Raw genomic sequence first — 11,307 nt, forward strand, 5'->3', positions numbered from 1 at the left:
GTATATTACCTGTGTTAAAAAGGTAGTACTTGGGTGTTCAACATTGTCAAACAATTTAAAACTCTTGGTTGGCCATGATGGTGACATCCAAAGTAAATCCAATGAAAGCAGACAACTATTAATCTGCTATGTTTTTTAAACCAATAATGCAGAATTTGCTGTTGGGGACTTGGGATGAGTTTTTCTTCATCCTATGAATTTAAGCTGTAACAAATGACTATGGTGACAGCTACATACTGTTTCTTCTCAGAAGGGTAGTTCCAGTCTTTTGAGCCATATCACTTTGGAATTTTTATTTCTAGATCAGAGATAGAGGGTTGATTACTATGAATTTTATTGTAAGATTCCAACATTGTCTTGAAAAGTATCTGAAGTACCAAGAAGAATGACAGACAATAATTTGCCTTCACCTAACTACAGGGTTTTGCTTGAGTTTCAACAACAAAAGAGATACTGTTGGCAATATGAATAGCCCTATTTAATTTAAGATATTTGAATACATGATGTTTTATGCTGATGATCATAAGACCAGCGTGGCACATGTCATCAAAATGCATTCAGTGGGAAAATTGTTTTTTCTGCATTGTAAAGTACTTTGCTAATAACTGTTAATGTTAGGAGTTGTAAACTACTTCCTGCCAAACTGGTACTCCTGCCACTCCTGGTTGCTTGCAACACTGCTTTGAAATGTTCAAACGTTCTTCTCACTCATCCTTGAAATATATATTACATATTAAATGTCACAAAGCTTATACATCCCAGGTAACCTATACAATCTACTTTAAATTCCATCAAGGCAAGATATATGCATGATTTTATGTGTTGCTTTGTTGGCTTTTATGAAGATCTACTTCAGGGTCTTGAAATGAACTAGTCAATTACTGTATCATTGAGCTACAACCTAGCTCTTTAAAGAAAACTGCTATTATAACTGAATAATTAATATATGCTCAGTGATGAAAATTTGGACAAAAATTGAAGTCTGAATGAAGTTAAAATAAAAATGAAAGTTGGACACAATCCCATCACCCATAAGTTACTCACTAATTTTCAAAAATATTTAGGGTTCTGTGTTTGAAGAATTTTTATCTCATGGAGTAGTTTGAATCCCGGGAAGCTCTCTTTCACAGGTATGTCTGCTCTATATCACATTTGCTTTTCTGTACTCCAGATGAACAACAACAACAAAACAATGACAAATTAATGTAAAACAGTCAAAGTTAAGTCACTCTTTTACCTCGTGACCAAACAAAAGCACAAAATTCCTCAAACTTTGAAGTTCTTTATTTTTGTCTACAATATCAGTCACACTATTTCTCCATGAATATGGATGTTAGGAGTATCCCTGAACTAGTATGTACACTGTTAAAACTCATGCTCCTCGTTTCATTTTCAGGTTATGAATATTCTGATCACATGGATGGATCTAACTCAACACTTTCTGAGGACCTTGTTATTTTTTAGAGAGTATATCTAAATTGCTGCCTAATTCTTCAATGCAACATCCATCACAGGACATCATTTGACTGTACCTATTGGAAATCTGAGTTTCCTCCATCATGATGTCTTTATTAGCTTGAATTCCTTTCCTAAAATGGTCCTTCTGTTGATCCTGTCAGTCCTACTTCTGAAAGAAGATGTACGAGGGAGTGCACAGTCCAGTGAGAGAAGGGTGGTGGCTCACATGCCAGGTGACATCATTATTGGAGCTCTCTTCTCGGTCCACCACCAACCAACTGTGGACAAAGTTCATGAGAGGAAGTGTGGGGCAGTCCGTGAGCAGTATGGCATTCAGAGAGTGGAAGCTATGCTGCATACCTTAGAAAGGATCAATTCAGATCCCACACTCTTGCCCAACATCACACTTGGCTGTGAGATAAGAGATTCCTGCTGGCATTCCGCTGTGGCCCTAGAGCAAAGCATTGAGTTTATAAGGGATTCCCTCATCTCTTCAGAAGAGGAAGAAGGCTTGGTACGCTGTGTAGATGGCTCTTCTTCCTTCCGCTCCAAGAAACCCATAGTGGGAGTCATTGGGCCGGGCTCAAGTTCTGTGGCTATTCAAGTCCAGAACTTGCTCCAGCTTTTCAACATACCTCAGATTGCTTACTCTGCAACCAGCATGGATCTGAGTGACAAGACTCTATTCAAGTACTTCATGAGGGTTGTACCTTCTGATGCCCAGCAAGCCCGAGCCATGGTTGACATAGTGAAGAGATACAACTGGACTTACGTCTCAGCTGTGCACACAGAAGGTATGTGATTTATTCTATATATATTAAATGTCTTATTATACTTTCCAACTTCTCAGCAAAATACTAAGCTTTTGCACGGTTAATTGTTCTTCACCATTTTCAGTATTTTGATATGCTTTAATATCACCAGAATGATAAAAGCTAACGATATTTAAGCTAACAATCATTTCTGTGCCTATTAATTTGTTAAATTGCAAGATACATTTTCAATATGTGTTGTGCAATTTCAAATTCTGCTGGCAATGGCTTTTGATACTTATTTATAAATATTTTTCAGGATTTTTGGCCCTTCAGTGAGCAGCTCATGTCTAATACTCTATAATTGGATCTCTTTTTGTTTTTGATAGTCAAAAGAAGGTAGACATAAATATACACAGTAAGGAATGTAGCTTAGAATGTTGTTATGAAGAATTATCAAACAATGTAGACTTAAAAACATTTGTTACATAGAATGTACAATCAAATCTGCAATAATAAAACTGATTTAATTTTATACTCATGTAGAACATATTTGGGACATATAATTTTAATAAAATACAGAATATTTTGAAATGTATTGCTCTGTTACATATAATAAAGCAAAGTATATAAATCATACTTTATTAAGTAACAATAAGTTTTGTTACTAAAAGCATCCTGCAATGTTTTCAAATATGCTACTTTTGAATCTTTAGGTTTGTCTCAGGCTGTTGCAATACATTTGTATTGACCTATAGGAGTTGTGTGATGTAAATATTGTGCTAACAGTTTTCCTAAGGAATCAAATTCCATGTAGTAATCACTATAAAATACTGAATATGACAGAAAATATTTCTTAAATCTTATGGAAACACTTAGAAGAGAGAAGACTTAAAAATCTTTGATAACATATAAGTTGGGCACAAACATTCATACAATACAAGACATGGTGATTAGTTATTAAGAAATTAGTGAACTGACTTGGAGGAGTTCCCTTCAAGTTGGGAGTGTTAAGATATGGCAGATTCTGGTAATCAAGTAACATGATAACATGCATTTTACTGTTCAGCCCCTCATTCATTGTGCAGAGAACAGCACAAATAAAAGCAGAAAACTAGGCTTCCAGACTAATTGATATTGCTCTATTTCTGGAAGTTTTCATTTATAAAAACATACTTTATTTGTAGAAATGTTAATATGTCTGAGTAGTAAAATGTTTGGACTAGGACATCTTTGAATATTGTTTTTTTTTTTTTTTCCTTTTCTGGGAGAACGTTATGCTCCTTTTACTTTCAAGATCTTGCCCATTGCAGATTCTTTCTAAGTAATATTCTATCAAGTCAAACCATGCTTACCTTACATTTCCTTTTCTCCCTTATAATCCTGATTTTTTTCATGTAAAAAATTTCAGTTATACTTGATTCTCACAACAATCTAGTGAAGTTGTCTGTCTAAATACTCTATTCCAATTTTAAGAGGTAAAATCTTTAATGTGTTTGAATAATTAATTTATATATATATACCTAATAGTAATTTTAGAGCCAGGACTATAACATGTAGCTACTAACTTAGAGTTTTATATACCACTATAATTTAAGAGGATCCAATGCTCTAATGCTCTGGAGATACACTCATGTAACATGCATTTGTTAAAAGCAAATATTTGCAAGTTTTTTGGATAGTTCTATATATCAAAATCTTCTATGGATTTTTAGTCTGGCAAAGAGGATGAAACATACACAAATGCTCATGTAACCGTAACTCAATGTGACAGAAAATTACAAAGAATGTCTCTAAAGTACACTGATGGAGGATAACACTACCTTCTGTTCTGTGATGTGGGAAGCCTGGTGGAGAATTTGTTGTTCTAATTTTAGCAGAGAGAATACTGATGCCTGTTTAAACGCAAAATTCAAACATGAGAATTGATGAGTTTCAGTCAAGGATATGAAAATTAGAAGGTAGGAGATAACTTCAAGTTTCTGAAATGTAAGGCACCTGCACACCGTGAAGGAGAGGGTAATTCAATATTATGCTCCTAGGACAACTAATTATTACCTTTGTATTTTACAAGCTTCAATTATTGTTTTTGTCTAAAATGGCACCATAATATTAATAGGTAATTAATAAAATACATGATAAAATATTCATAAAGACATTGGTATATACCTATTACAATGGATGGCATGCTGTGTTGCTAATGACATATATCATCTCTAAGGTCATTTTAAGTGAAAAACAAAGTGCAATTCTTCATATTTGAAATTGTATGTGAACCATTGCTTACATTTTCTTTTTTTTAAGTTTTATTGCATTATAATGAGAAAAGTTACATAATTTCAATTTATCTGAATTTGTTAACATTTAAAAACATATTTTAAGTAAATAGAATTAAATCACATTCTCGTTTTCCTTTTGTACATTTTCATAGGAGTACTAACCATAAACAGCAAAAATTTAAAAATTCTTATTCTTAGAAGAAATCTAAGTCAATAAGGGGCTATGATAAGATGGAAAGATGTACTTTTATGGATAAATTTTGTATACAGTCATTTAATGTTCTCCAATATATAAATTGCCCATTGTGATATATTATTTAGAATAAAGTATTTTCTTCAATTTTCAATTTCTATTGATAAATTATAGTATAATACAAACAGGATTTGGGAGCTGTTGGTTTGAATACTCATACATTAAAGAATTAGATTTTATAATGTACATTTTCCAATGATTTCAGAATGAACTTTGATTACAAACAAGAATCTGTGTAGTGAGTGTATTTGTCATGATTCCTCATAGTTTATTCATGTAAGAGTGGAGTAGTATGATTGTTCACAAAGAAAAAAGTATCAAATCTAAAAATCTTCTTGAGACAAATAAGATACAGTAATAAGAGATTATGTGGAAAGCCTCAGTTTGATGTCTGTTATTATTTTATATGGCTCTGCAGAAAACTTCTGCGAGATTTCATATAAAATGAAAATGTCAGTTCATGCTTTATTCTACCTATCTGCTGACATGTATATTCATCTATCCATCTGTCATCTATCTACCTAAACATTCTCTGTACTCATCTCTATTTCCATCTCTCACTAGGTTGGGATAATTCCCTGTAGATCCATACCAATCTCTCTCCAGACACCTGAATTTATTCTGATAATCATATCTCTCCCCTTTGTTCGGTTGATTATTCCCTCTTTTGAAAATATAGAAACTTCCAAATGCTCTTAGGGATCTATAAATTATAAAAAGATAAAGCACCTTGTCTTCAAATTATCAAGTTGCTTTCCACTTAAAAATGACAGTTCTACTTCACTTTGGCAATGATCACAAAATGTTCCCTCTAGAAAATGTTATCCATTCTTTCAGAAGAAGGACAGGAGAGAAGGGATTCAGATTAATATTAAGTGATTGTACTTCTATTTTCTGTGATTTATACTGCCTATAAAACAAAGGAATTAATATTTCCAGTGACTTGTGATATAAAGAAATTACACCTAGAATTTCTAGTCAATGGGATTTATAATACAGACTAAGTGAACTTAGGATAATGACAGTATTCTTGAAGGACAAGACAGACAAGTCCTTCAGAGCTACAGAAGAAAAGAAGATGTGAGTCAGAAAAGAAATACCACTCTTTAAAAATTAGTCAGTCCAGCCAGTCACTACCCTTTCTTCTGTGAAAAAATTTGAGAAGTCTTTTGCCTTAGTACTTTTACAAAATTAGGCCGGCAGGTGTGTGCATATGACACAGAATGGATGGTGCTTGCTCTTTTAGTGCTATGACAGATTGATTTTATTGGTAGACCCAATTAAAAATTCCTCTGCAATTTTTTATTAAATAGCTAATTGTTTTACTTTATATCTTGATTATAGCCTCCCTTCTTTCTTTTCCTCCCAGTCCTTCTATTTTACTTCTCCTTCCCCTGTCCCATCTACCTTTTCTCTTAAGAGAAGGGGAAACTTCCCATAGGTAGCTACATGCCTTGATATACCAAATAGGACTATGTACAACTTCTCTGATTATGGTAGATAAGGGAGTCTATTGAGAGGAAAGGAATCCGAAAGCAGGCAGCAGAGTTTTGTGTGTGTGCATGTGTGTGTGCGTGTGTGTGCATGTGTGTGTGTGTGTGCATGTGTGGTGTGTATTTGTGTGTGTGTGGTGTGTGGGATGTGGTGTGTGTGTGTGTGTGTGTGTGTGTGTGTGTGTGTTGGGACTAGGTCCATACTATGAATGCTCTCTGGTCAATGGTTCAGTCTTTGTGAGTACTTATGGGCCCAGCATAGTTTATTCTGTAGGTTTTCTTGTGATGTTCTTGACCCCTGTGGCTCCTTCAATCCTTCTTCCCTCTTATTCATACGATTCCTGAAGCTCTGTCTAATGTTTTCCTCTGGGTCTCTGCATCTGCTTCCATCAGCTAATGGGTGAAGCTTTACATAACAGTTACTCTAGACTCCTGTCTGCAAATAAAGAAGAATATCACTAATAGTGTCAGGAAAATGTAGAAGTACTTTTATTCACCAGACGTAATTGTCATCTTGGAGGCTTACTGCTGAATAAGTGTACCCTTTCTAGTTCTTTCTGAACTCTGGCTTTCTGAACTCAGTTCTTCTTACTCTAACACCTCTCCAAGCTGACTGATTCAATCTAGTTTCTCTCAGCTTCTCACCGAATTACCCTGCTTGGCCTCAAACTAACTCTGGTAATTAGTTCTAATTGTCTGGTTCCTTCTTATTCTCTGGCTTCAACTGCCTCTGTTGACCTTCATGGAACTGCATGAACTCACTAATGAACTCAACTGATTGCATTCATTGCATTGACTCCCAACAGATACATCTCCTGATTCACTAATAAATAGCCTGAACTCAACTAACTGAACAGAACTGACTCTCCATAAACTGATCTTGAATATCCTTTCTCCTGAGAAATGAGTGTATACTATCTCTGACTTATTCTGTCAAATATTTCCCTTATTAGATACTTTGCCTGATTATAAGTATGTACTAAATTATTCTAGGGATTAAAAGTGTTTACTAAGGGCAGGTCTGCATTCCAGCTGAATCAAAAAGACCTAGTAAGATGTAATCTTAGTCATTTTGATTTACATTTCCCTCACTAAAGATATTGCACATGTCTTTAAGTGTTTCATAGCCATTAGAGATTGCCCTAGAGGGATAAATTGGGATATTTGTTTTGTTGATGTCTCATTTCTTGAGTTCTTTATATGTTTTAGATATCAGCTTTCTCTTAGATGTAGGGTTGGTAATGATCTTTTCCCATTCTTTAGGCTGTGGCTTTGTCCCATTGAGAGTGTCATTTGCTTTATAAATGCTTTTCAGTTTCATGAGATACCATTTGGTAGGATATTGTCTTCTGTACCAATGTGTTCCATACTATTCCACACTTTTTCTTAGTTCAGATTTAGTTTATCTGGTTTTATGTTGAGGTCTTTGTTCCACTTGGACTTAAGTTTGTGCAGGGTGATAGGTACAACTATATTTAACTTCTTCTACACTCAGATACAACTTTAACCAGCACTGTTTGTTGAAGATGCTTTCTTTTTTCCATTTTATAATTTTGGCTTCTGTGTTAAAAAAAAAAAAAACAATCGTGTTTATAATTGTTTGGTTTTACTTCTTGGTCTTCAGTTTGATTCCATTGATCAAGCTGTTTGTTTTTATTTCAATGCCCTGCATCTCACGCCGCCTTTATTACTAATGTTCTGTAATACAGCTTGAAATCAGGAATGGTGATTCCTCCAGAAGATCTTTTACTATACTGGATTGTTTTAGCTATCAGTTTTCCATGTGAAGTTGGATATTATTTTTTCAAGGTCTGGAAAGAATTGTATTGGAATTTTGATGGGAAATGTGTTGAATCTGTAGATTCCTTTTGTTATTTGTTGGAATCTGTAGATTACCTCTTCAGTATATTAATTCTACCAATCCATGAGCATGGGAGATCCTTCCATTTTCTTCAACTTCTTTCTTAAAAAACTTGGAGGTCTTTCATTTGTTTGGTTCAGTTACACCAACATAATTTATATTATTTGTAGCTACTGTAAAGGACATTTTGTATAAAAGAACGCTACTGAATTTTTGAGTAAATTTATGTATCCAACCACTTTTCCCTGAATTATTATTATTATTATTATTATTATTATTATTATTATTTATTTATTTTATTTTATTTATTTTTTTGTTTTTCGAGACAGAGTTTCTCTGTGTAACCGCGGCTGTTCTGGAACTCACTCTGTAGACCAGGCTGGCTCGAACTCAGAAATCTTCCTGCCCCTGCCTCCCAAGTGCTGGGATTAAAGGCATGCGCCACCACCACCCAGCCTTTTCCCTGAATTATTAAACTTCAGTGTGTAAGTATATTGGTTTCCCTTTACTTCCAGGCAACAGTGACCTCATGGACACTTCTTTAACAATGTTAAGTTGGGGACTTCTCTCCCCATCTCCCATCTAGTGATGGGGATTTAACAGCAGACATAATTTATGATAGGCAAACCCTCAACCATTGAGCTGAATCCCAATTTGTGTTTACTTTTTATTTTAAGATAGAATTTCACTAAACTGTAAAGGTCAAGCTTAGAATTTCAATCCTCCTGCCTCAGCCTTCACAGTAGCTGATATTATAAGCTTGTACCAGTAGATCATATTCAGATATTCTTCTTAGTTGTTCATATAATATACTGCCACAATGTGTAATATTTGAGTCCTCAGACTTTTCAGAGGACACCATCATAGACTTTTGACACCAGCTATTTGAGATTAATGCAAGAGCCTCATAACACACAGCTATTTGCAATTACATCAATAAACATAGTTGAGGCCTTCAACATTATCCAACAAACTGCAAAGACAATTGTGACTAATAATGAAAGTCTACAGGGTATACTTTAATACATCATATTTATCTAATTCATTTCAGAGTCTAACCTCACTGGACACAGTTAGAATATCAAAGCCATATTAAAACTTTTGTATACCTTCCCTGCCAAAAAAACCCCTATCACCTGCTGCGCTATCTCACTATCCACCTAAATATATATGTATTAACATGAATTAATATTACAATCATGAAAATATAACACAATAAAATAAATATTTAAAGCAAAAAGTACTTTATTTGTATTCTTGTACACTGAATCTATGGTTTCTTTGAAATGTAGCCCACATTGCATGTAAAGTGTACTATTCTTATAAATAGTTTATTATTACATTCTTTCTAATGATATAGAAAACTGTCAACAAGAAAATTAATTTTAAGTTGGGTTTTCTAAAGAAAACCACATATGTCATACTCTACATGCTACTTATTCTGTTTTTACATTTCCATAATTTCCATGGCCCTTGTGGGATTCTAAAGTGTGCCCCCAGTACCTATTAGAGTGCCTAGTTTATACCACGTACACAATGATTTGATGAATTGATGAATTTCCCTTATAGTAGTACAAGACACATTATGTAAGAATATATGGCATGTGGATAAATAGCTAGCATTTGTAATTTTCACAGTTTTGCTTTTTTATAAAAAACAAGGTGGCAAAGTATCTCCTTTGATTAATTGTGAAATACTGTTTATGCTTCACTCTTTTTGTTTGTTTTGTTTTCACTGGTTCTTATTCCTGTCTAATGATACAAAGATGCTAATTTGTTCTAAAAAATGTCAGCAGTTCTCTGGGGGAAAATGTATCAATAAGTTTTCCTGGTAGAACAGAATCATTAGAGCATCATCAAGTTAGCTTGTACACTGCAGTGCAGCACCTGTAATTGTGACACAGCTTTCTGATAATTATGTAAACAAATAACAATAATCAAGATTTGGTTTAAAGATTTTCACTGGGAGATTCATAGTCAGTATGTTTAGTTGAACATTTAAAATGGTTAGTAACAAGTTAGTTGTATATGTTAATTTGAATTCAATGTGATATTCATATATCCAGGTAGTGCATGCTGAAAAGCCCTAACTAATCCCTGTATTCTATGTCTGTGCACCAGTTACAACATCTGGCCATTACTATTTATTTTCAGGTCAATTATTTATTATAATTGAATGTTTCCATATTTGTTACCCATCAGTGCAAAGGACCAGCCTCAGCTAGGTCTGGTCCTTACAGAAGGAGTAATTGAGAGCTATGAAACAAATGATTCAAAGTCAGATTGTGGGTCCAAACTGTCAGCCTATGGTTTGCTGGAGATGGCTCCCTAAACAGCTCTCTGTAGATAGCTTTTGACTCTGTAGTCTGCTTGAGCAGCTTTTCAGATTGTTCTCTGTGTGTTCAGAAATACAGCCTTTTTTTTTTTTTTTTTTTTTTTTTTTTTTTTTTTTTTTTAGCTATTCTAAAAAACTCTTTGGTTGAGACAGCTAGCTTTGAAACAGCTTTTTCTGATTGAAACAGCTCCCTCTGCTAGTAAAAAAAAAAAATCTAAAAGCTCATGTCTTTTCTGACCAAAGTCAGAAAAGCTACGTTAAAAAAATTCTTAGAACTTCTGACCAAGTCAGAAATTCTGTTAGAGAAATTCTAAAAATAATTCTTAGGGTTTCTAATCAAAATCACAAAGCTAGAAAATATAAAATAAAAAGCTGTGCTTGCTCTTCATACAGCCTTCTCTGGATAGTTGCTAGAAAATATTCTAAACGAGCTGTGTTAACTCTCTAAGTAATTCCTGAAATTTCTGATTAAGGTCAGAAATCCTGAACAACAATATGATCTAACCAGTACCCTCAGAGCTCCCAGGCACTAAACCACCAACCAAAGAGTACACATGGTAGGACTCAGGGTTCCAGCTGCATATGTAGCAGAGGATGGCCTAGTCGGTCATCAATGGAAAGAGAGGCCCTTGGTCCTGTGAAGGCTCTATGTGCCAGTATAGGGGAACACCAGGGCCAGGAATTGGGAGAGGGTGGGTTGGTGAGCAGGAAAAGGGGGAAGGGAGTATGGGTGTTTTTTTCAGGAATGGGGAGAACATTTGAAATGTAAATAAAGAAAATATCTAATAAAAAATTTAAAAAGTCCCTCCTCTGCAACTCCTTCCGTGGGTATTTGGTTCCCCCTTTAAAGAAGGAATGAAATGTCCACCTTTTGGT

General features: G+C 34.4%; 1 protein-coding gene across 6 annotated transcripts in view; it reads left to right on the plus strand.

The window, feature by feature from the left end:
• Grm5 (glutamate metabotropic receptor 5) overlaps nucleotides 1-11,307 on the plus strand; it is a 529,892-nt gene that overhangs the window by 15,188 nt on the left and 503,397 nt on the right. For 5 of the 6 annotated variants that reach the window (XM_031387268.1, XM_031387264.1, XM_031387267.1 and 2 more), the window contains one exon: nucleotides 1,397-2,252. In XM_031387268.1, coding sequence (XP_031243128.1) covers nucleotides 1,595-2,252 — 658 coding nt within the window. In that variant the 5' untranslated portion in view covers nucleotides 1,397-1,594. Of the gene's footprint in view, nucleotides 1-1,396; nucleotides 2,253-11,307 lie in introns of those variants that run through there. The other variant, XM_031387269.1, reaches the window with a different exon arrangement.

This window comes from Mastomys coucha, unplaced genomic scaffold (genome assembly GCF_008632895.1).
Source record: "Mastomys coucha isolate ucsf_1 unplaced genomic scaffold, UCSF_Mcou_1 pScaffold21, whole genome shotgun sequence".
In the NCBI taxonomy this organism is placed as follows: Eukaryota; Metazoa; Chordata; class Mammalia; order Rodentia; family Muridae; genus Mastomys; species Mastomys coucha.